Raw genomic sequence first — 24,158 nt, 5'->3', positions numbered from 1 at the left:
AACGCATAAACATATACATATAAATATACATATATACATCTATAATATATATATATATATACTTCTGTTATATATATATATATATAATATATATATGTATACTTCTGTTTATGTATGTATGCATGGCTATATACGGAAATTTGTGGGTATTAACATAATATTTGCGTGCCAGCTTATTTGCTTGTATACTTGCGTCTGCTTACACATCGGTGAGCAAGATAAGAATATATTCTGCCACATCCTTGGTTTGCCACATTATTGTCTCATACATACCCAAAATTCTGAGGCAGTACAAGCCTGTCACTCAGTGCATCGTGCGTTCTCTCCTGATCCATCAAGTCCTGTGTTGCGGTGTATATGAGGTCATCTTTCTCGGCGTTGATTGGTGCCGATTGATGAAATGTCGATCGTGACAATCGCATGACTTTAAGTGTCAGTAGATGGTCTTTGGATACCGGTGCCGGCATTGTGAGTGTGTGTTTGGATGTTGAGTGTTTGGGTGTGGGTGTGTGTTTGGATGTTGAGCGTTTGGGTGTGGGTGTGTGTGTTAAGGGTGGTACACGCGATTTGATCGCGGGTGATACGTTCATGAATGATATGGTAAGGTTTCTATACAAATATATTAAGTAAGGCTATATTGTGTGTTATGTTTGAGGTTGCTATGGCAGTGCGTTGGTTGTTTTTAGAGCGTACGTGTATAGTCCCACTTACGCTCACTTGGTTTCTCTGTGATCATTTATAGGTCAGACCATTCACCATACCTATAACTTATAAGCAACAAACCACCCGTTGGACAAAGTACGTGGATATACATCATTATTAGAGGTATTGACATTTTTACATTTTTATTATGATACCCACTTTTGATAGTTGATACGATTTTGTGTCATCAAAATTCGTAGCGGATGTTCGGTACTAAGATCGCATTGATTAGACAATACATATTTAAATATACACAGGGGTGTGCACGTACTGCACCGTTTACACGACTGACAACTGAAGAGGAATCAAGTTGCACGCTGGCACACGCAGTTGTGAGGCGTGTGGCTGGATGTACGTGACACGTGCAGGCATTTATACTTGACTGTTTGAGAAGGTTTATGTACACCGCTGTTTATCACGTCGACAGAAGGTGCTGGAAAAGAATGGAAGGGAAGGGAGTGTGAATGAGAGGGGTTATGCTACCTGGAGTACTGGGTTGAATTCGCGACGATTCTTCCAACATGACACGCAAATAAATATAATTCATTAGGAAGAGACGGGAATATAAAAGCATGTACTTATTTAACTAAGAGGTCAGATACAATTGGACCACAGAAGAACGGTACCGATTGAACGAACATCGGTATGGTGGCGGGTGCTAATAAGGGGTGCATTCCAGACAGTAAACAATCAACAGCAGTAGATCCCTTCAGTTGCACTGTTGAAACGGAGGCCATCTGTGGTGGTGCGTTTGGTGTGTCATTTCCTGATACACAGACAACCACAGCTGCTAGCAGTGGCTATACTGACAATACGAAGAAACCGAGTGTGAGTGAACACAACACACTGCCAATACACACTGCAGCGCAAGACAACACAGATGTAGATGTGCACCCATTATACACCAGTGTATGTGAACACACAGCACACCCCAATGCGCACGAGTCTGCGGACAATAACCCAATGACCGGTCGTGTTGCTAGTAATAGTGCGATCACGTGGCCGTCACTAAGGGCAGCCCAAGCACGTGGGCAGGAAGAAGCACGTGCCAACGACCCATCACACGAAAACACCCCAACACGCGCCAATGGAGACACTCAAGGGAGTGCACGCGGGCGTGAGCAGACAGTAGTCAGCAGATGGGTGGACGATGCAACACACAGCACAGCCACTGTGAGTGAGAAGGCGATACGAGAAGCTACAGCACAAGGCCGGGCAACCACACCGCAGCACGCAGTGAGAGAAGGCACGGGATCATCCGGCTGTGTGGGCGCTAGTGGTGTGAGGGGTGGACAGGCGGCGGATATGGGCCACGCAGCCAACTGGCACGGAGGAGGGAGTGTCAACGCACAAAGCCACACAGCAGCATGGGACAGCAGGTTACCAACTGATGGGGTGCAGGGCACGGCGCAGAGGGTGGTTCAGGCAGAGGAGGAGGGGTGGTCCTTTTTTTTGGGTGAAGGTGCGTCCATGGCGGGCAGTGGTGTGTGCGACGAGGGCTGTCTTAAATCGGATGGTGACGGAATAAGCCCTCAGTGGGTAGAGCAGCAGCTATCACAGACGGAGGAGGGGGTGCTTAAATCGGATGGTGACGGAATAAGCCCTCCGTGGGTGGAGCAGCAGATACCACAGATGCACATGGCCACACACAGGTGGTCGATCGAGACACCGGAGGAGATTGCTCAACGAGAGGCGTATCTAAAGCATTTGGGTGTGTCTGTAGTGTATTGGTGTGTCTGTAGCGTGTTGGTGTGTCTATAGCGTTTTGGGGTGTCTGTAGCGTATTGGCGTGTCTCTAGTGTATTGGTGTGTCTATAGTGTATTGGTATGTCTGTAGCGTATTGTTGTGTCTGTAGCGTATTGGAGTGTCTGTAGCGTATTGGGGTGTCTGTAGCGTATTGGAGTGTCTGTAGCGTATTGGAGTGTCTGTAGCGTATTGGTTTGTCTGTAGCGTATTGGAGTGTATGTAGTGTATTGGTGTGTCTGTAGCGTATTGGTGTGTCTGTAGCGTATTGGTGCGTATGTAGCGTATTGGAGTGTCTGTAGCGTATTGGAATGTCTGTAACGTATTGGAGTGTCTGTAGCGTATTGGTGTGTCTGTAGCGTATTGGTGTGTCTGTAGTGTATTGGTGTGTCTGTAGCGTAGTGGTGTGTCTGTAGTGTATTGGTGTGTGGGTTTTAATCCTATTCTGTTTGTGTATAGATCTGTATTTACATCGATGTCGCCGTTAAAGTTCTTTGAGTATGATTCTCTCATCGTTACATGTTTACATGATATTAGGGTCAATGGCATGCATATCGTATGTGCACGTGAGCATAGATGTGAGTGTGATCGTTGTATGTGCACATGCATTGAAAACTATGCTCTTCCTATCCACATACATATCTCCGTACTTTCACTATGGTGTACACTATGCTATACCTATCCGCGAGTGTGCGCATAGACATCTCACCTATTCCCTTAATACGTACCAACACTCACCTCATGCGACTGACATGATCTGTTCAATCATTTATTGAATGCGCTGAGGCAACTAAGGAGTGCCGTTTACCCTTGGTACATACAGTTAGCGGTAGACATCTGATGTGTTGTGAGATCACATCTCAAAGTACACGCAAGCGTCTCATATCACCCGTTGCACTCGTGTGTTCATCTCAACGTATCAAGAGACGAAGCTGCGCATAATGAGAGAAAAGGCCGCGCACACAACACCGGCTGCCCTGGCCGCTGAGAGAGAGACGCACAAACATATCATCAGTCGCAGCGACCCTGTAGCAGGTGAGTACTGACGAATCGCATTGAAGTCCTGCGTAAAGCCTTTGCAGAGTTCCCTTTTCATACTGCAGCCATTACCAGTAGGCATTGTTTTTGCTCGATCTCCTACCCAAAACCCTAAACCCCTAAAACTTGATGTGTCACTTGTCATCTGACAAGCAGCTTGTTCCTCCTCGTAGCTCATATGCCTCCCACTAGCATGCTCGACTTCGCATATTCGTAGGGTATATATGGGGTATTTCACCTTGGCGAATGTATACATACATACGTAGCACACACACACACGTACACACACACACACACACACACACACATATATATATATATGTATATACACACACACACACACACACACACACACACACACATATATATATATATATATATATAGATACACGTGTATACATACAATTTATTATCATTTACCACCCGGGCATGGCATTCGCACACAGAACTGATAGCACGGGATCAAGAGGAACTGTGGGCGTCCACATCTGCCGAATACGACTCGGACTATGCGCACGATTTGGGTTCTGACTTACAAGGCCCATGGGGTATCAGTACAAGGCACAGCAATGGAGAACAAGTCGCAAAGCATACATCAAGTGTAACACCCACGCATGCACAGGGGGCAGCAGAGGAAGCACGTGGGCATGCGCAGAGTATAGCTGGAGACGAAAGCACAGACACACAAGACGCCGAAAGAGATCGTGTCAGTGATGGCAGCGACTCGGATGAAGCGCACGAACGCATAGATACGGTACACAAACACAGGGGCACTACCAACGGCAATGTAGGGTTATTGTGTGCGGAAGAGATTGCTCCTCTTTTGGCAGACCCACCACCACCTGAAGATCCGTTTTAGCACACAGAGACATTAAAAGTAGGAATGAGTATCGCATATCACTTTGACTACCTTTGCAGGTTTAGGAAGCATTATACTGGGGTTGAGTTCACCTGATATGTGATGAAGTGGGATGGAGCGAATCAACAGAACGAAGCCAAAGTGGGTCCGTAGTTGTTATGGTCCCATCCAACAGCCAATGGGGCACATTTCTTTGTGGTAAAGTCGTCCCGACATAACGTCACTCCCGCGCAGGCCCATGGCTTCAACATACCAGCACAGGAAAACTTAAACAGGCGCATTGCAGGTTTTAGGGTTTAGGGTTTAGTTTAGAGTATGGAAAGCGTGAAAGGCGTTTGGAGTTCAAGGGAGTGGGTGCTTCGTAATCTACGATAGAAGGAAAGTGCCGGCAGATCGTCTGTGTTCTTACTATCAAGATTCTACCATACACATCATGCGTCTGTGTGTGATGTGCTGGTAGACAGCGCAGATCTTTGTGCGTGGGTACTGAACGTATACATATGTATTCCAAATAGTATGCATTGAAAGGTAACTCTGGTCTACATGGAAAGCGGGAGTGATGGCAGTAATACTAGTACGGAGTGAGAGAATATTAGAATTATGAAACATTACACTTCAAAAAATCCTTTTACGTTTCGAATCTTTAGTTTATTCTCAGATGCTTTCGAATTAATTAGGCTAGCAAGCATACCGGAGACCTCGCTCCACTTTTCAACGCACCAAGCCCACAGTAACGGGTCATTGCCTCCTCTAAACCAAGTTTACAAATCCTTCAACTGCGGCGCGACAGACCATTCTTTCGGTGTTTGGGTATATGGTGAAGTCAGACGCACTTCTCAGCAGACATCAGTATACACGTCTCAATCCAGGGCAGGGCTGTTTTGTTGTTGTTGAGATTTTGGGGGCGGGTGGTCTTCCTACACGAGCCATGCCTACTGTGATTCGCAGTTGCGTTTATCTATTTTATTACCACTCTCATTGGTTAGTAACAATATTCTAGGTCGTCTTCGTTTATGTATCTCCTATATGTGGACATTGCAAAGTCCACAATGACGTGGGTGAGCTTTTTGGGGTCTGTTTGCTAGGCTTGTACACTCGAACCCTCAAATCTCACACAGTTGCCGAAGTGCACGACCAGATCTGCCCATATGGGTGTCCATGTATGCGTACTATCTCTCAGTGCTTCGTGCTGGAGTGTCTCTACACACACATCTGTGATGGACTTATACCTGCAATCTCCATTCGTTGAACCGGGTGTATGTTCTCAAACATTACGTGACATCAGCGGCCTGCTAGAACTGGCAGCATCCAATGCGCCTATGCTATTTTTAGTACCCTTGGATGTCCTGCCCTGTTTCCCCCTGTTAGGACCGGTTGCACCCTCTTCGCTCTGCGCATTCTTGCCATGCGGGTCTTGCACGTACCGTGTGACGGTGGACGACCCTTCAAGGAACCGCACTCGGAACAGACAGTTGGCATTGTCAAACATTCCCTCCTGTACGTACAGGGGGTTAGAAATATCGGGGTTTCAGATTTGTTGTGACTAGGAAAGGGATATCCGGAAATAGAAATGATTCGTTATTGAAAGGCACTTTTCGGAATCCCTCACCTGCATTAGATGATTTCGAGTTTGTTTGGCCTGATAAATGTTTGTTTTGATGGCAAAAATCTACAGCGTTCTCCACCAACGTACTCATACCGAGGATATATTCACATATATACGGACTAAAAATAAATATAGACTGAAAGCAGAAAGCACTACGTGCGTTGACATGCACACACATATGCGTGTATTCATAGAAAGAAAGTGTTGACCGCTACATACGTACATCCACAGATATACCGTTGACATAAATACACATACCTTTAACGACACAACAATGAACTGCGACTGTGAAAAGTGCGTGCGTAGCATATTGCCGATGTTCTGTGTGTGTGAAAGGTCCAGTGCGGCATCGATCTCATCCAGAATGTACATGGGCGCAGGCTTGAACATCAGCAGTGACAGGATCAGCGACAACGCGATGAGAGACCGTTGCCCTCCACTCAGCTCAGTCAGGGATTCCTTCCATGTCTGTCCAAATGCCACCTTGACTTCCAAGCCGTCAAGCACCGACAGTCCCTCGGGTGGGGCTAGTTTGGCCTGAGAGTGAGTGATGGTAGCGATGGTAGAGTAAGGAAATGCAAAGTGAGAGCGGCGGTGTCTGAATGCGAATGAAACCGTTACGGAAAATAAACAAATCAAGTACACTATGTCGTGATGACATGCGCATGATGACCCGAGTGCATAGCCGACGGTACACTCAACTGACACACAACACACATGTACGGGTCGAAGTATACACCAACACTAAAGCTTTAGCATCAATAGCTTCCTACCGAGGTGCCAGGCAAGAGCACGGAGAATATGCTGCCAAAGTCCTTGTTGACCTTGCCAATCGTCACCTTGAGTTGCTCGTCCTTCTTTTTGTCGAGGTCTTGGATGGATGCAATGATCTTCTTCTTGTCTATCTCCACAATGTCCCGTTTCTTCAGCAAGTCCTTGTGCTCATTGGCAAGTTCGTCAAGCATCCGCATGGCCTGATACGTCAGCAAAGAGAGTAGTAGAGAGAAGTGATGCGTTTGATGGTTGGAAAGTGATGGTTGGGAGTTGATGATTTTGTCAGCTGTGCAGGATGAGGTGTGTTTATACGCTGTCTACTTAATGCACTGTGAGTAGTGGAGAGGAGAACAGAGTTATAATGCGCAACGCACAATTGGTCACAGAAAGTGGTAAGAATCATCGGCAGCTGCAAACCTAATTACGACCCCCCCTCCCTCCTCCAACCATCTTGTTGGCGTTGATGTCTGACATTTTATATATCACACTTGCGTTGTAACACCCGCTGCGTGTTGGTAGAAGTCATCAAACAGCAGCCAATCAAAGATATTGTTGAGACTCCTAGAATAGAGGAGCCCACAGCTATCTAAACCAGTACTGGCGGTATGTTGCTGAGTTACAGCATAACTCACTAGGCTGCTTGCGTGAGTGTAAATATACCAAGGAAAGCCTCCTGTGATGCAATTCGACTCTGCATTCATCTTCAATGGATCCACATTAGGATTCGTATACAATCACGACATCAGACAAAGCCATTCTTAATCCTGTCCCAGAAATTGACTCGGAATGAGAATATCTCCACCAGTTTACTTGAATCCACAAGGACAAGTTCTCAACTAAGAAGTCAACTCATGGTGGGTTGCAATACAGCAGTCCAGCCATACAGAGAATCACATAGCTCAGTTAACAGGCACCTGACCTCTCGTAGCATGACCGGATCAACGCGTTGCTGCGCCATGTGTATCAGAGTCAGTACCTTCTGCGACCTCAGAGACTTTCCGCACGCGACGCCGTTTTCCCATAGCACAGATCAGATCGGTTCAGAGGTTGAGTGAGCCGTTTGGGTCGACACAACGTCCGTGAACGGACGCAACACAACGCACCAGAATGCTGGGAGCGTAAGATCTGCTCATTTCCGAACACGTGGTTTGTATATACACACATCGATTGTGGAAACAGGATCCTCACGGCACTCGGTTCATACACGGTAACGTTACAACGCTCACAATCCATCGAGATAAGGTCTGATCTAAGTCCCGTGCCAACGAACACGGATACACATGGCTGTGTGTGTACTGTGCGAACTGATACTATAGGAACAGACGGATGTCTTTAACAGTGCCAGACTCTCCACATGAAGACGTTTTGTGCGAGTTTTACACACACTGCTGTGCCTCGCTAGTGACAGGGGGCCAGCCCTTTACATTCAATTCGCGCGCTACGCCAGCCGCAAATGGATGCGTTTCGGGCCAAACTTCTCGCCACGCACAGTGAGTACACATCCAACGCATGACCATGTGTAGGGTGGCACAGCACCACTCAAATCAAGGCTATCGATATGCCATGTAGTACATCGATTTGTCACAGGATACGATGAGAAAACGTATTGTATTCAAGGGGTGGCGATAGTGATCAAGGTGTCGCCTTGGCATCCGACTCTCATCACAGTGCACTTCTCATTGCGGCTGCTAGAGTTGTTTTGTTCGTTCAGCAAGCTTCAGCGCATACTCTATGGTCACTATCCCCCCAAACAAATATTAGGATACCAGTGCAAGGATAGCAGGCTAGGTTTCTGCAAGTCAATGTCTCACATTCAGACCTCTCACGCGACAGCTATAGCCGACGAATGTGTGAGCTGCAGAATGACTAGCCTTCTAATTGGGCTCTTAGAGGCGCGTGAATGTCGAGTGACACGTTCGTGACGTCGCCTTTTCGCATCTCAGCTTCAAACACGAAAACACGTGTAAATGGTGGTACATCCGGACCGAACTAAACTCCAAACTGAGATCTCAAACAGTCTTGCGTAGAAACATACATAGACCTATTCACATCCTCACATACAAACTACTCTTACAAAGAAAAACACAGGAGTATGCACGGACATGTGCTCCATACCTATACAACATGCATCACCAGTATATGCGTAATCCTATACCAAAAATATATAATAACACACTCACTCAGTTCTCTCCCTCTCGCACACACACACAAAAACACAAGCACAAAATTAAACACAGGTCTGTTGGGTTACCAGCGTACCTCCATATTAACTTGCCCCTTGAGCCCCTCCTGCATAGCCTTCAGTCGTTGTAACTCCACTTCGCTTTCATGAGGGTCCTGTCCATTCTGGAAATCATATGTTGTGCCGGGATTGCCGAAGAGATGTTCTTCCTTCGTGATCCATACGTTGCTTAGCAACAGGTGCTTAACACTGTAGAGGTCAGGAGGCCATAAATTCAAGCAGACTTTCAGTCAGTACGAATCCGGTGTTGTATTCTTACTGTCCGAGCCCTTCCTAGTGGCAGGTGCCATGCACAAAATCGGTTGACCACAAGCACTATACAATCACAGGAGCTTTAAAACCAGAGAGCTATAGATGGCGTGACTCAAATCAAAAGACGTGGACAGACAGACAAAGCGTGTCAGGACCAGGCTATGCGTACGGATGGCCACAAAGTAGATGCCTATGAAAGGAATACGATATCAGGAGTACTCGAGAGTACAACCGTCAAGGAACGTATGATCGGCTTCTGGCGTGCACAGGACTATGCAGGCATTGTGACTAGCACACGATACAGACACAGACATTGCTACGGGTGGTGGGATACACAAGGGAGACACTGCAATAAAAAGAGGCCTATGGTCTGTTGTATAGTTCATACAATGTCTTAGCCACAGAAAAATACCAGCACAGGTTGGAATAGAAATAGACACAGGTACACACATAAACAATACAATGATACGTTATAAAAAATTACAAAGAGGCACAATCACCTCCCCTTTTTGGATGCTATGGAAAAATCTTCAAGTTTAGAGTCAGCCAAACATCTACCAAAAATAGAATACGGCCAAAGGATAAACCCAGACGTAAAAACAGAACAAGAAATACGAATACTAGCTGGCGTAAGCATATATTGTGCAATGACAACATAACAGACATACATATAGTGGATCCACCTGTTGTACGCCTATCTTGTTCAATGACAACATAACACAGACACACATACAGTAGTGGCGTAAGCATATATTGTGCAATGACAACATAACACAGACACACATACAGTAGTGGCGTAAGCATATATTGTGCAATGACAACATAACACAGACACACATACAGTAGTGGTGTGAGCATATATTGTACAATGACAACATAACACAGACACACATACAGTAGACCCACCTGTCAGCCTGGTCCTTGAGTTCACTCTGCATTCGGCTTTTCCTATGCATCGCCGTCTTGTTCTCAATCTCCAGATCGCCCTGCTCCTTCTCAACTTTGGCCTTTGTGGCAGCCATCTGAATTTGGCACAGTATAATACGTTGTACGTGTGATTTAGGTACATATTGATAGGTGTTTCATGTGATTTAGATACATAGTGATATGTGGTACGTACCAATAGAATATGCATGCATGGTGGAAGACTACATTTTAAATACATTGACGGACACTGAAGGCATTGTCTTTCAATTGACTCCAGGAACAAACAGAGATCACGGATAAATCCCTTGGGTGCATATACCACAGAACTAATGACATGCAGCGGACAGGAAACGGAACAACTGAGCCTGCACACAGGTCACATTTACGCAATAATCACGTACGAGATGCGGCCAACCCGAGTATACATGGGGTGCTGAAGTAAAGTCAGTGTTTCGTTCGTGAATTCATGTCAATCCTTAACAGACAATTAGTTGAGTTGTTATTGTTGAGTTTTGCCACGGGCGATTTGCGCACGAGCTGATAGACGCTACCATACGTACGTATGCACACGCGGCTATAAACGATTCACGATACCCGTCTTAGTTACAAGACGATTTGCGACCAGAACCACACAGCCATATGCACACCTTCTTCATCTCCGCATCAGTTTCGTCGAGTTTCTCGCGTTTCTTCTGCAACCTTTCGTTGGCCGAATCATAGTCCGCCTGATTGTGCAGAAGAATAAGATTATCAAGCCAGTCTTTGGAAGCCAAGCACGCGTTGTGAGGAATACAGCCGTGATACTATGCAATTAGCCTGAACGGATTGACAAAGTATACTTTAATTAGGAAACAAGGGTTCGATTATAGTCCGGTGTTCGCCGTAACGCTTTATCAAACCTATTGATGTAGAGTTGTCGGTAAAATAAAACCGCGGGAACTATGTAAAACCACTACTAGCTCAAGTATGGAGGGTACTTGCGGCGCAATGCTACTGCTCCTAAATTGGGATACGCAAGTACTGACTTTTGCCATTTAATGGTCCAAGCCTCAAGCCGTGCCACAGAGTTTGGCCTAATATTGCAACGTATGTTGGTATTGAAGTTATAAAATCATGGAAATATGAAATTCCCTGGAACAAAGTAATACCATTTTTCGCGGTCAGTCGTTGTGAGAAATAATAGATCCACGATGTAATGGTAACTCTCGACTATATGAGCATCCAGCGTTATATGACTATCTTTACTCTGGAGAGAGGACACAACAAACCACACGTATATACAAAACTACCACTCAGTATGGACCTTCAGTGGCTTAGGGATACAACATCGATGCCACCACATGAACCAGCAGCTTGCACATACCTCGATTTGTAGCAACTTTTGCTGCCGCGCCGTCAGGTTAGCCTTTGCCTTTTCGACAGAGGCCTTTAGATCAGCCTTTTGCGCATCGAAGCCTTCGTGATCGTTGCTCATTTGCTGCAGCTCCAATTCCAAACCGTCTATCACCTCTTTATGCGCCTGGAAAGTACAGACAAAAGTGACATTAACAGGCTAAAGGGATCGTGTGTGCACACATCTCTGAACGCTTAACTCTAATTGCAGGTGCCAAACCAAAACAATTGGGCCAACAGATTCTGAATACGCGTTTATACAGGAATACAAATAAAATATAATCCACGCTTAACTCTATGCCCTCGTCCCACAGTCACATTACAATGCCAGGGAAAGAAGTGTCCCCTTCACACCTTCCCCTCCATGTTGAGTATCGTGGCCACTTCACGAGTCTCACCTTGAACTTCTGCGTGGCCTTTTGACTCGCCTTCCTCTGCAGCGCCAGAAGCTTTTCCATTTTCTCTGTCTGGCTCTCGCGGCTGTTGACAAAAGCTTTGCGCTCCTTCTCCACTTCCTCAATGCGTGCTGCAGCCGTCTATGCCGTGCGTCCATTTCGAATTTAGATGAATGTCGTAAAGTAGAAGCAATTGTCGCAAATACGAAGTTAATCGGAATGAAAGCTTTTGAGCAACAATTTATTCCATCGCTCTGCAAACGGACATCATCTCCGGCCGTCAATGATCTTAGAGTACTTCGCAATACGATGAACTGCATCTGAACCCTACCAACCACACCATCGGTAAGACTAAACACAATCACCCATGGAAGTGCTACTACATTAGAACATCCCACACTAGCGACGAATACACAACACTTTTAGCAGCTTACCTACAACATCACGCACCATTCATAGATACACATCACGAATGGCAGATTACCTACAAAATCAAACACCATAAATAAATACACAACCCAAGGGTGCCAGGGTTTGATCACTCACCTTGAGCTGGTGCGTGGCGTGCTGTATGGCTTCGGTGTGGTCGGCAATGGCCTTCTCGAGGTCCGCCACCTCTTGGATCAGTGCGCCGTGGGGACTGCTACGGATGGTCTTGTCCAGCAACTTCACACGGAGAACATCAGGTGCGATAGAAGATTGAGAAACATCGTAGTGAATGTATATATACTTTCTATGTCGGATTATATGTAATGGGCACTTTGTTGCGTGCTTGCAACTTTGTACATTGAGCTGGGAATGGTTGAAATGTATTTCACGCCAGAAAATCACACTATGCAAGGTGCACAGCGTAGCGTGCCATCATCAATTACACATATCTGCAAAATACATGATACCTTCACGTACCAAAGTTTTTATATACCAGCTTGAAATGGTTATGTTGTAAGCACGTGTATGTGGTGACTGGGACAATGAATTCTCACACAAGGCTTCCCATGTATATCTAATAGTACACACTCCACCTCCCACGACTTGCTTGGTGTGGAGGTATACATACATCGTACTGGTACTGCAGGTTCTTCAAAGCAGCCGCTGTTTCGGAGTAATGGGTCTTCTGCTGCGTGCACATCTCCAGTTTGGCCTGCATGCAGTTGAGTTGTGAAGCAAACCACCGAGGTAAGAAACCAAGAAAAGGATTTAACGGGATAAGCTACCCACGATACCTGCGTATAGTAAACTACACGAGGTTTATAAACATACACTCGTGTGAATCCTAAACCAACGTATAGTAGACGGCACACGCTTTCCCAATAATCCCACAAATGTTTAACCAGTACATACGTCCAAATCTGCGAGTTCTCGTGCCGCCTGTGTGAATTCCTCCTCAGCCTGGTTGAGCTTCTGCAACCTTTGCAGTACTGAGCTTTTGTTTCTATTGGACCCGCCTGTCGTTCGTACGAAGTGTTGCCATAGATGACACCCGCAACAAAAGCAGCATTATATTTGGTTATAGATATGATTAATATCAATATACAAGCCTTAGTCTATTAGAAGTACCTGTGATAATAGTATGTTGATATCACTCTAGGGAATCCAAAATCCAGACACTTATAGTGCCAGAGGACTCGCTGGTATTGTGAAAACGCGTTAGCTCGTGCTATGCACACTGCACGAGACAGTAAAGATGGTGAAAATCACTCGTTAATACACACACACATATATATATATACATACATGTACACACACACACACATATATATATATATATACAAACATGTACACACACACACATATATATATAGATACATACATATGTTTATATACATACATGTACTCACACACACACACACACACACACATATATATATGTATATATATAGTTATATAGATATGTATATATATATGTATGTATAGATATTTATATATGAATATATGTATATGTATATATATACATGTATACACACACACACACACACACATATATATATCGACATATACATATGAAACTCCATATAACTACGGACACTCATTAGACTCAGAATTATGTCAATATATGGAAATAGATATAGATATAGATATAGATATATACACACATACACATACACATACATGTACACACACACATATATATATATTTATACACATATATGTACACACACACACACTCTCTCTCTCTCACACACACACATATATATCTATATACATAAATACATATATATACATACATGTACACACACACACACACAGACACACACACACATATATATATACATGTATACACACACACACACACACACACACACACATATATATATATATATATCGACATATACATATGAAACTCCATAAAACTATGCAACTGTTTCTATGCGGACACTCATTAGACTCAGAATTAAGTCAATATATGAAAATATATCCATCTCCCATTGCACGAGCGATTCCATAGCAAAACAATGGGTCCCAGGTGCACATCTGCACTATCAGCCCCACGACAGTCGTTTACTGTCAAAAAAGTACTCGTTAAATGGTGCCACGTCTACTCAGATCTAACGTACCAACGCATAAACGTGACATGGATATTGTACAGTACACCTACCAGACAGAGTGCCCGAGGGTTCGTATACGTCACCGTCCAGTGTGACGCAACGAGTGCGAACATCCTGTCAATAAATGGGACAAGTGTATCACATTAACAGTCATGAACAAATGAAAGAACAAACCGCACATGGAGATTATTCATCCGAGGCTCAAGGGGTGCGCAGGACTGGTCGATTGGAGTAGTAGAAACTGTATACATGACTTGTATGCGTGTGTAAACAAAGCCAGAGCACGAATTATGTGCGAAATGAACCGGTGGTTTATATGCAAGCGTGGACAAAGTCAATGCACAAATAAATTTAAAAGTATACCCACGCATTCACATCGGCAATCGATTTTCTGTGTACATGTGAAAGAGCATATAAGTGCAAGTGAGACAGAACAAACACTTTACTACATGCCCACATATATACATACTTGCATATACGTTCAATGGTAATTCGTCAGTATGCATACTTGACATACCCTGTCATATGTCACTTTCTGAGCAGCCTGAGCGCTGGTGCAGACAATTGTCGTCCCAAACACGTACTGCATGGCCTTCTCAATGTCTTTGGGATATCCCACTAATGTTAGTGCGAGTTCGGCATTCTCCACACCTGGTTCCGCAAGCAGAAGGGAAAGGGAGAGATGATGGCGTGTTCTGTATTCCCGCCACCACTTTCTAATATACATCGTTTTTGGATCCATTTAAGTTGTTTTTTCTACAATTTCTCGTGAATTTTGTTCGAGAGATATTGTGACGAAGAATGGGATAGTCATGAAAAGTATACAAACAACAGAGGAGCCACAAACCAATGAGATGTACATAGATGCAACACGTTTACAGAAACAACATGAACGATATATACCACCCGAGGTATGTCTACGCCGTGCACAACCATACGATAGACACGTCGCATACCCACAGGCACTACTATGGACAGGAGCACAAACAGCCGGTAACAGAGCGCAGTCAGACCTTCTATATCTGCCTAGACTAGAATCTTTCATATGCGCCTTCCATATCGCTGCTTCGATCGTAGCACTTGTAGTGCCTTACACTCTGCACATTATGCACTCCAATACATATTCAGAACCAGCTCAAAGGAATACGGCAATTTCTCTACAACATACCACACACTTCCCTCTATACACACATGACGGTGTCGCAAGAAAGAAACAGTTCATAACGTAACAATTAACGCCACGTACACACCACAAATAGCCTCCCCCCCTAGTTTTATCAAAACATTGAACTCAGCCCAGCGACCCGCATGTATGGTACCACCAATTAAACTAGCTGATCCACCCTATACAGCTGTTGAGAGGAGACACACACATACACACATCCTGAACCCATGCCATTACCCTTGCATGCGCACTGCAAACGTTACAGTCTGCATGCTTGCAGCACGCACATACCGACTAATTGGTCGGCTCTGTGACTCTCTCGTGGTGTGACACACACATACTTACAGTATCATCACACTACAAACCCTACCAACCCACGTGCTCATAACACGCACACACCCACTAGCTGCTTGGCCCGTTGTAGTTGCTGTGGTGTGATTGTTCGTGCGGCAATGCGATTGAGCGGAATGAACGTCACGCGATGGCGCAGACGACCACGTTTAAGCAGCTTAGCACCCGTCTCTTGCGAGTCAATGACTACATTGTACAGGCGACCCCCTGCAGCAACCTCCAGGGCTGTTTGAATACATGAAGTACATATGTGTGAGGGATGGGTTAGTTGTAAGTACAGTATTTACAAACGTATGCGGGAGAGATTTGATGTTGTAAGTATTTTGTATTAGATATCGCAGTGCTCAGTGTTCCGTGTTGACTTTGCAAGCTTTGTCGAATGTATTTTGTATGTATATGATGTGTGAAAAGTGTTGACATATATAAATGTGTGCGTAATCATTGTACAAAATTCTACTTTCCACACCATTCCAATCCGTATACACTAACAGTGTGACTGACTATAGGTGAGATCAAGTATGCATAACAGTATACCATATACCATATACCATATATGTATATACATATAATACACACACACACACACATATATATAGCATGAGAGGATACAAGCCTGTAGATAGGACTATGTGTAGACGTGAATTCACTGCCACAGTCACATGTGCATACTGATACAGATCGACCAGTATATATATGTTTTGAATGGGTCTGAGCCAAGTCACCATTTTGATATGCAAGTATGTCGTTACACATTGTAACAGGTGCTCATTTCTGACCTGCCTTTCTTTCCCATCCTGAGCAGCTCTGCTAAACTTTCACTACAGTGTGGTTGCAATTATTGATGTCAAGCGATCGAGCTTTTATGGATACACACTGATCAATAAAATATGAAAGGCATTTCCCCAACAGCCACAGTTGTACGCGTACACCACTATCGAGAAAAACAATACGCACCAACCATCCAGGACACAACTAAAATGACGAGCCTTGTATTCGTATAGCAATAATGCCTACTTCATATCCTTTTCATGCTGTTATAGACCACCACGAACGAGCTAGTACATACCTCCCGTCACGTTTTCGTTGGCTATTTGAATCAATCGCGCCACCAATCCGTGCACCTAAGTACAACCAACGAGTCAGGATGCTTGAGTAAGATGAGCTGATGGGGATGCATGGGCAGCAGAGACTCAGGTAGCTTCCATGTGGGTGTGCAACTACAACCCCAAAGTGAGTGTCCATGCACTGTGCATACTTTTAACACGACCACACAATGCAACTGGGCTCACTATGACCAAAACATAGGAAAAGTAAGTAGATATGATGAAACCCAACGTTAAGGGGTTTCTCAGATGCAAACGACCCACATACCTTGGTTCGATCGAAATTGGGTTCCGGGTCTGAATAATTGAAAGTGAATCCTCTGTTCTCAGACTTCAAACTCTCGAACGTGTTCTCTAATTGGCGCACGCGATCGGCCAAAACTTTCTGCATATACAATGCAATGCCACACACACAGGGCATGTTATAATATAAACAGTTAGATGAAGGCATACTTTTCGGTGCAGTATATAGAACTAGTGAGCCAAGGGCAAGGCAATCGACTGCACACACGGTGACATATGTACTCAAACATACATGAAAATACAAAGACCGTCGGTTAAGAGGGATCAACGTGGATCTCGACACACACAGTGCAACATACGTTAGTAAGGGAATATGGTGCAGATAAAGCAGCTTACAGCGCAGGAGAGGTACACATATGTATGTAGCAATACATACTATCTTACCCAGAGCATACACCCACAGAAGAATACGTCATAGGCACTCTCCAACTTCTCTTATTGCTGACGACAACGTACACACTCTCTTACTAGATACACAGCGAACACCCCCCTCATAGCTACATAAAACGCACCTGCCGTCGGGTTGTGAAATACACAACCACACCCTCTCTTCACCGATGAAGACACACAAAAAACTCATTGCTAAATACAACATACATGCACTTTCCTTCTTAGATATACAACACATACTCCTTATGGAATACACCAAACTTACCCTCTCATTGTTAAGAGTGTCATATGCGTCCTTGTCGAAGGGGAGCACTTGCAATTGTGTGCGCATGAGTTCCAGTTGGCTGTGCTTTTCTTTGAGCTGTCGCGTGGCGCTGCCGTGGGTCTTTTCGGCCTGCACCGCCTGAGGTTTCTTCGTCTTAAGTTCAGCTGTGTGTGCACATTTGCCGTGGCAGAGATAAGACTGTGCACGGAGGCCTGCTGTCACAGGAATCAATAGTATGCGCACTAACACATATATATGTACAAAGAACGTCCCATACAAAAGTAACGAGTGCACGTAGGAAACCAAAGGGGTAGGCCAGACACGCACCTGTAGCGTGCTTGACCTTCATCTGCCGTGTTTGCCTCTCGCTTTCAGCCGCGGCTTGCTCGTTCTCTGCCTGTCGAATGGTGTCGTCAAAACTGGACGCATTGTCACTCTCTCCAGTGCTCATACCCGCACGCACCGCCTGCAGATCACGTTTGGCCTTCTCCATACCCTCTGTTGTGGGTTTAAAAGTTAAAATAAGCATGTGTTTCTTGAATGTATCTATGTGTGTTCGTTGGTACAGGGCATCTGTGTGAATTTACAATTGTCACAATATTCACGGCAATAAACCCATGACTAATATGTAGGAATCTAGAATAACGAAAGAATAAGATAGGTTGATTTATATACAATCTGTATACCATCTACAGGTAAGGTGTAGGTGTTTCGTCGACCGTGCATTAAGCAGAGGCGTCCGTATGTGTATACACACACTCTCAAAACAAATATGAATAGTATATGCAGGTGTCTCGTGTTCTTAGCTTGTACTCACCCCCACATAAAATAAGTAGTACTGTTTGCGGTGCAGATATCACTATGTAGCATATCAATAGCACTATGTGTCGTGTAACGTACCTGCAGCGGTGATGTGCGCCTGTTCAATGGGGCCGAGGTCATTCATGGCCTTCTCCAGCTCTTTCTTTTTCGCTTCAATAGCCTCCAATGCCTGCAGGTTGCATAGCAATCGAGAGAAGGGGGCGTATTAACGCCGAGTTGTGTGCACAAGTGTTCCCATACTTATCTAACAAAAAGCATTTGAAAGCGATGCGTACAATTAGACCGATGATTATTTGACAACATTCTGTTGTATCATACACGGTCGCTTGCAGCTACATGCATAAGGCAACTGAAAGCGACGTGCACAATTCAACCAGAGATGCACATACTGTCATGTAGAACCGACCGCTTGTAGTTACATATAGCTTGGCCATTTATAAACACACTTATAAAGCAACCTATTCTATATTTGGTAAACGATAAAGGCAGATGACATCTAATAACCCGATACATGAACTAGCACTGTACCCTCAGATGCACCATACCTCCTTCTCACTCTCCTCGAATTGTGCCACAGCAAGCGTCTCTGAATTGAGAGTATCTGTGGCATTTGCCACACTGGCTGTCTCAGTGACCAATTTCTTCGAAATCGATTGCACCTCCTTATCGAGATCGCGCAGTCCTCCCCCTATTTCCTGTGGTTATTCATTACGCACATGTACAAGCGCATGCTTGCGTTAATGTTTTGTAGGTTTTGTTATACACACATCAAAACGGTTCCATCATCATTCACAGTCGACTTATCGACGTACTTGCATGTACTCTTATGAATTCGACGCATTGTCAGCATAAATGTATCTGTACTCTCGTGAGGCATGATATAGGCAGTAAGAGCTCCTCACGTCAACCAGCTGTGCCATCGGCATATCGCTTTTAATTCAGACACACATCGATTTTAATTCAGACACACATCGCTTTCAATTCAGACACACATCTCTTTTGATTCAGACACACATCGCAACTCACACTCACACAATACCACACATGCAAAGCCAGTTAACTACCGCAGCCAACTTTATAGTACAACCCCCGCGCGCGGAACCACACCGTGACTCACCGCTTCCTTCTTTTTGCGCAGAATCTCGAGATTCTGTTCCGTGTCCTTGAGCTGCAGCACGAGTTCACTTTTGCGCTTGTTGAAGTCCAGCATCACCTTCTCCACCACCACAAATTCCGCGCTCATGGCATCGTATTTGCTCTGTGCAAAGACCATGGAACGAGATAGCGGGTCAGTGGGTATCGTGTAATGAACATCAGTAACAGTTTGCATCGCTCTTACATACAGTACAACAATAGTACTCAACCATCTTTCTGATATCGCTTGGAGTATGATCTTCACACTTTTATATGGGCTTTCGTGGCTGGTGCACAGGTTTTTAGCGGTGCACAACCAAGGCAGCACTCATTGCATCACAGTTTAGATACGCATGACTACCATGATGCACGAGTGTAATGGGCAACGGACGTCAGTGTACAGGACAGTATACATCTGCCAAACAAACTCATACGTACTCGATACATCAGAGTGGGTTACAACCCTGCCGTGGCATTTTTGTTCGGAGCATATCCCGTAAAATAATTGATTATCAAGGCATGTAATAGCACTACATAGGTCTCATCAACAAGCCAATTGATATTATAGTATTCGGTGACATAGTCATGATACAGTAGGCATAAGTAACGTATCCATCATGTACACTCCCCCCAATACGCACAGCACCATGCCACATCCCCACTCCGGTATCGTACGCACTCGTCCACTCTACCATTACGCCTACATGACCATAAGCCTCCCATAAGCTCATAAAGCACTCCCACATGTCCAAGTGGTGCATCTACATGCACAGATGATACAGCTACGTACCCATTCACAACATCCCTGCAACATGCCCGACATATCGTGGACATACGAGTTTTGTTAACTACTACACTTGCAAAGCCTTAAACGCAGATACCTGCAATATCGTTACAATACTCACCTTGTTGCAGCAGTAGTGATATGCGGTGACATAGCGGCTGCGGATGTCAATTTCCTGCTGGTTCTTCTGGAACTCTAGGTAAGCCGAACGCTCCTTCTTCAGCTGCTGCATCTTCGGCTCAACCTCTTCGTCCAATACCTGTCATATTGCAATACAAACGGATTGATAAATTAGCGACATCACATGACAGGTGTTCGTTGCAGAATACTATGGTTGAACACCATAAGGACCCAGAGCGAATAAGAACCATTTTCAGAGAAAAAATCTGATTCATGGCAGTATGGAAATCATACAGTAGTGATCCATCCCAATTCTAGCACCCTAAAAGCCGATACAGTTCGCTCGAGTTCAAATACATTACCCATCAATGCTCTCTACATACCGAATCAATCTCGTTGAGTTTCTTGTCCTTTTTCTCAATCATTGAGAAAGATTCCTTTTTGCTGATCTCAAACAGTTTGGTGCCTGCTGCCTCCTCAATCAGCGATAGAATCTCCGGGGGTTTCATATTCAACACCTGTATGCAAACGGGCAATTATGGCGCATCAATAAACTTGCACGGGATATATGGACATTTATGCGGCTATACATATGTGTACCGACAAGTAGCGTTATTGTATATTTACATACAATTTTAATGGAGGTACAGGCTTAGTACCAATTATGCAATACATCTGCATATGTGTATATGTACATAAGGATCGAAGTTTCCAACAAAGCTATTAACGGACAAACGGCAGAAGTGATACATATCCACATTATAGGCCATTCATAAAAAAATAAACATACAATCCTGCAACTGGTAGTGTACCTTGGTTACTCGGCCCTGCATAATCAGAAAGTGCGGGTTGTTCACATTCAACTGCACAGACAGGAAGAGTGCGTTGAGACGTTTCTTGTCCACATTGCGACCGTTGATGAGATACTTATTCGTGCCTCCGATTTGGATCTGTAGAGTGCGGAGTAGTCATGGTCAGCCATGTACAATGAATGTGGAACAAACCGTGCTGTGGCCTTCAATAGAGATGGTGTCGTTCTATATATAGACTTGGTTGGGGGTTTTGAGAGTGGGAACGGCCAAATGCGACCGTATGGAATGCTTGGTGTGGTGGGCTGCTATCTATAAATACTTACTTGACCTAGTGTATAATTAAAACAGAAAGATACTGCGTGTTGGTGGTCGCTCGGACAGAAACACTCAGACACACACAAAAGTTTATAGAATGTAATTAAAGTGTGGCTATCAAGACAAAAGCTCACACGCATCTTTGTATGGGAGACTAACTGTAAGGATACAAAGGATATAAATATATCGCAGGGCAGTGTAGATTTCTGTGAGCGCTGTGTGAGTTTATAGGTGTATAGGTGTATATACGACGTACCATACACTTTACCCTACTCGCAATTGTCGTGCGCAATTGATTTACAATAAGGTATGTCGATGGCAGCATCACCATCAGACTTCAAACAAAGTAGAGTGCGTGGCTCATATGTATCCAGCCTGGCTATGATCGCCGTGATAGGAGTCTACGTGTGTAGGCATACAGCGGTCGTGGGTTTGTGAGATGACCGGCGCATTTGTAATCACTTATATGTATGTACAGGCATTCTACACTCGCTCACACTGTCGTTCACTAGCTATGCGGCACATATGGGACTGGTAATCCTACACTAAAGAATACCGAGTTCAAACATATCGCTCATAACTACTGACACAATAGTGCAGCACAATATCACGCTTAAACTAAACATATATATTCGCGACAAAGTGCAAATAGATACCAGTTTCTCGTCTCCTAAGCTTTGTATACATCACAATCATATATATGAAAGTGCTCATTGTATTCTGTCTATATCTGTGGGCCCTTATTGACTCCGCGCAAAAGGTGCATACACACTTTCACATCCAGCCTACACACAAACTTGGGAGATAAAATTTATATCCATATCTGTTATACAGACACACAGACACACAGACACAGACATATATATATATATATCACTATATCTACGTACAGACAAACACACAAACACACACACACACACACACACATATATATATATAAATATATAAGTATGTATTTATATATATAAATATACAAGTATGTATTTATATATATAAATATATAAGTATATATATATATATATATATATATATATATATATATACATATATATATATATGTATATATAGAGAGAGATATATATATATATAACATATATAGATATATATATATATATATATACATACATACACAAACGTATATATATATATATATATAATTATGTATGTATTTTATTATGCGTGTAGCGGAGTATGCATACATGGGTATTTTGCATTTGTGTATGTATATATCGCAGAGTTAAAAGCGTGACGACATCTATTGGATGCTGTGTCCAATCACGGCGACACAATTTTGGACTAGAGTATCTTTACGCAATCAGTCCCAATCGTAAACTTATGCAAAGTATCTAAATCGTACAAATAAAGACCTAGACATAACAGAGAAGGAAAGAAACTCAAACGAGAGCTATACATATTGTCTGTGTTCAAACCACACATGCATATCGTGAGATTAAATCACATACCTGTCGAGTAACGGTGATTTGATCAAACGCCTCGTAGTTCGCTGGGGAGGTTTCTTTGTCCTTGTTGTCGAACACTATGGTCACACTCGCTTTGGTAACACCCCCATGACCCTTCTTGTACACCAGATCTTGCAGATTCTGTGCACGCACGTGTTTGAGATTGGTAATACCTAAAACAAAGCAGATGGCATCGAGGATGTTGGACTTTCCAGAACCATTCAATCCTGTGATAGCGTTGAAATGCGTATGAAACCCAGACACCACTGTGCGGTGCCTGTACGACTTGAAGCCGTCTATGATCACTTCTTCAATGTGCATGATTACAATGTAATAGCGTATTTAGCTGCTTATCAGCTTTGTAGTATATGTATATTGCTATACAATAATATACGCGATCGCATGCGGGCGTACGCTTTATGTGCAGTGTGATAAACTGGAAAGCGTTTAGCGCTTGTGTGAACAACTTATGCGTTCATCTGGAATCCCACGAAAGTGGCAACGAACGATACTAAGGAGATCAGGTGAAAGATAGCAATATATACGCGAAGTGCAGGTGCTCAGCTTAGAAGCTCCCTACAACAACGACGCGGCCCCAATTTTCTCTCGGGTTCTCTAGTAAATGCGTATACATAGGTCCCTAATTCTCGCTCTCGT

At 44.1% G+C, this 24,158-nt stretch overlaps 4 protein-coding genes across 4 annotated transcripts; 1 reads left to right on the top strand and 3 right to left on the bottom strand.

Annotated features, from left to right (window-relative positions):
* Nucleotides 1-173: 173 nt before the first annotated feature.
* Nucleotides 174-749, bottom strand: SARC_03325 (hypothetical protein; the record flags this gene model as incomplete). Its single annotated transcript, XM_014302888.1, has 2 exons — nt 274-749; nt 174-195 (listed from the first exon to the last, which is right to left on the bottom strand). Exons 1-2 carry the CDS (start codon nt 588-590, stop codon nt 174-176), a joined length of 339 nt encoding a protein of 112 aa, XP_014158363.1. The 5' UTR covers nt 591-749.
* A 247-nt stretch (nt 750-996) lies between these two features.
* Nucleotides 997-4,409, top strand: SARC_03324 (hypothetical protein). The gene is made up of 3 exons (XM_014302887.1): nt 997-2,413; nt 3,371-3,481; nt 3,931-4,409. Exons 1-3 carry the CDS (start codon nt 1,348-1,350, stop codon nt 4,341-4,343), a joined length of 1,590 nt encoding a protein of 529 aa, XP_014158362.1. The 5' UTR covers nt 997-1,347; the 3' UTR covers nt 4,344-4,409.
* Nucleotides 4,410-5,607: 1,198 nt separating this feature from the next.
* SARC_03323 (hypothetical protein) lies at nt 5,608-7,197 on the bottom strand (the record flags this gene model as incomplete). Its single annotated transcript, XM_014302886.1, has 4 exons — nt 5,608-5,838; nt 6,208-6,486; nt 6,723-7,009; nt 7,149-7,197. 4 exons carry the CDS (start codon nt 7,195-7,197, stop codon nt 5,608-5,610), a joined length of 846 nt encoding a protein of 281 aa, XP_014158361.1.
* A 1,392-nt stretch (nt 7,198-8,589) lies between these two features.
* Nucleotides 8,590-24,158, bottom strand: SARC_03322 (hypothetical protein; the record flags this gene model as incomplete). The annotated part of the gene is made up of 23 exons (XM_014302885.1): nt 23,505-24,158; nt 21,727-21,864; nt 21,298-21,432; nt 20,916-21,053; nt 19,994-20,134; nt 19,422-19,571; nt 18,955-19,045; nt 18,382-18,552; nt 18,055-18,218; nt 17,365-17,481; nt 17,060-17,114; nt 16,042-16,218; nt 14,995-15,128; nt 14,528-14,591; nt 13,273-13,376; nt 12,989-13,072; nt 12,478-12,597; nt 11,935-12,072; nt 11,508-11,663; nt 10,792-10,869; nt 10,124-10,239; nt 8,983-9,154; nt 8,590-8,712 (listed from the first exon to the last, which is right to left on the bottom strand). The coding sequence occupies exons 1-23, from the start codon at nt 23,820-23,822 to the stop codon at nt 8,590-8,592; spliced, it is 3,084 nt and encodes a 1,027-aa protein (XP_014158360.1). The 5' UTR covers nt 23,823-24,158.

The sequence above is a fragment of the Sphaeroforma arctica genome, assembly GCF_001186125.1.
Source record: "Sphaeroforma arctica JP610 unplaced genomic scaffold supercont1.167, whole genome shotgun sequence".
NCBI classification, from domain to species: Eukaryota; class Ichthyosporea; order Ichthyophonida; genus Sphaeroforma; species Sphaeroforma arctica.
The sequence above is the reverse complement of the archived record's forward strand: the minus strand, read 5'-3'. Positions and strand labels throughout refer to the sequence as shown.

Coding starts and splice junctions, on each gene's coding strand:
- SARC_03324 (XM_014302887.1), top strand. CDS start 1,348: ATGGTGGCGGGTGCTAATAAGGGGTGCATTCCAGACAGTAAACAATCA. Junction 2,414..3,370: donor GGCGTATCTAAAGCATTTGG/GTGTGTCTGTAG, acceptor CAACGTATCAAG/AGACGAAGCTGCGCATAATG. Junction 3,482..3,930: donor TCGCAGCGACCCTGTAGCAG/GTGAGTACTGAC, acceptor ATTCGCACACAG/AACTGATAGCACGGGATCAA.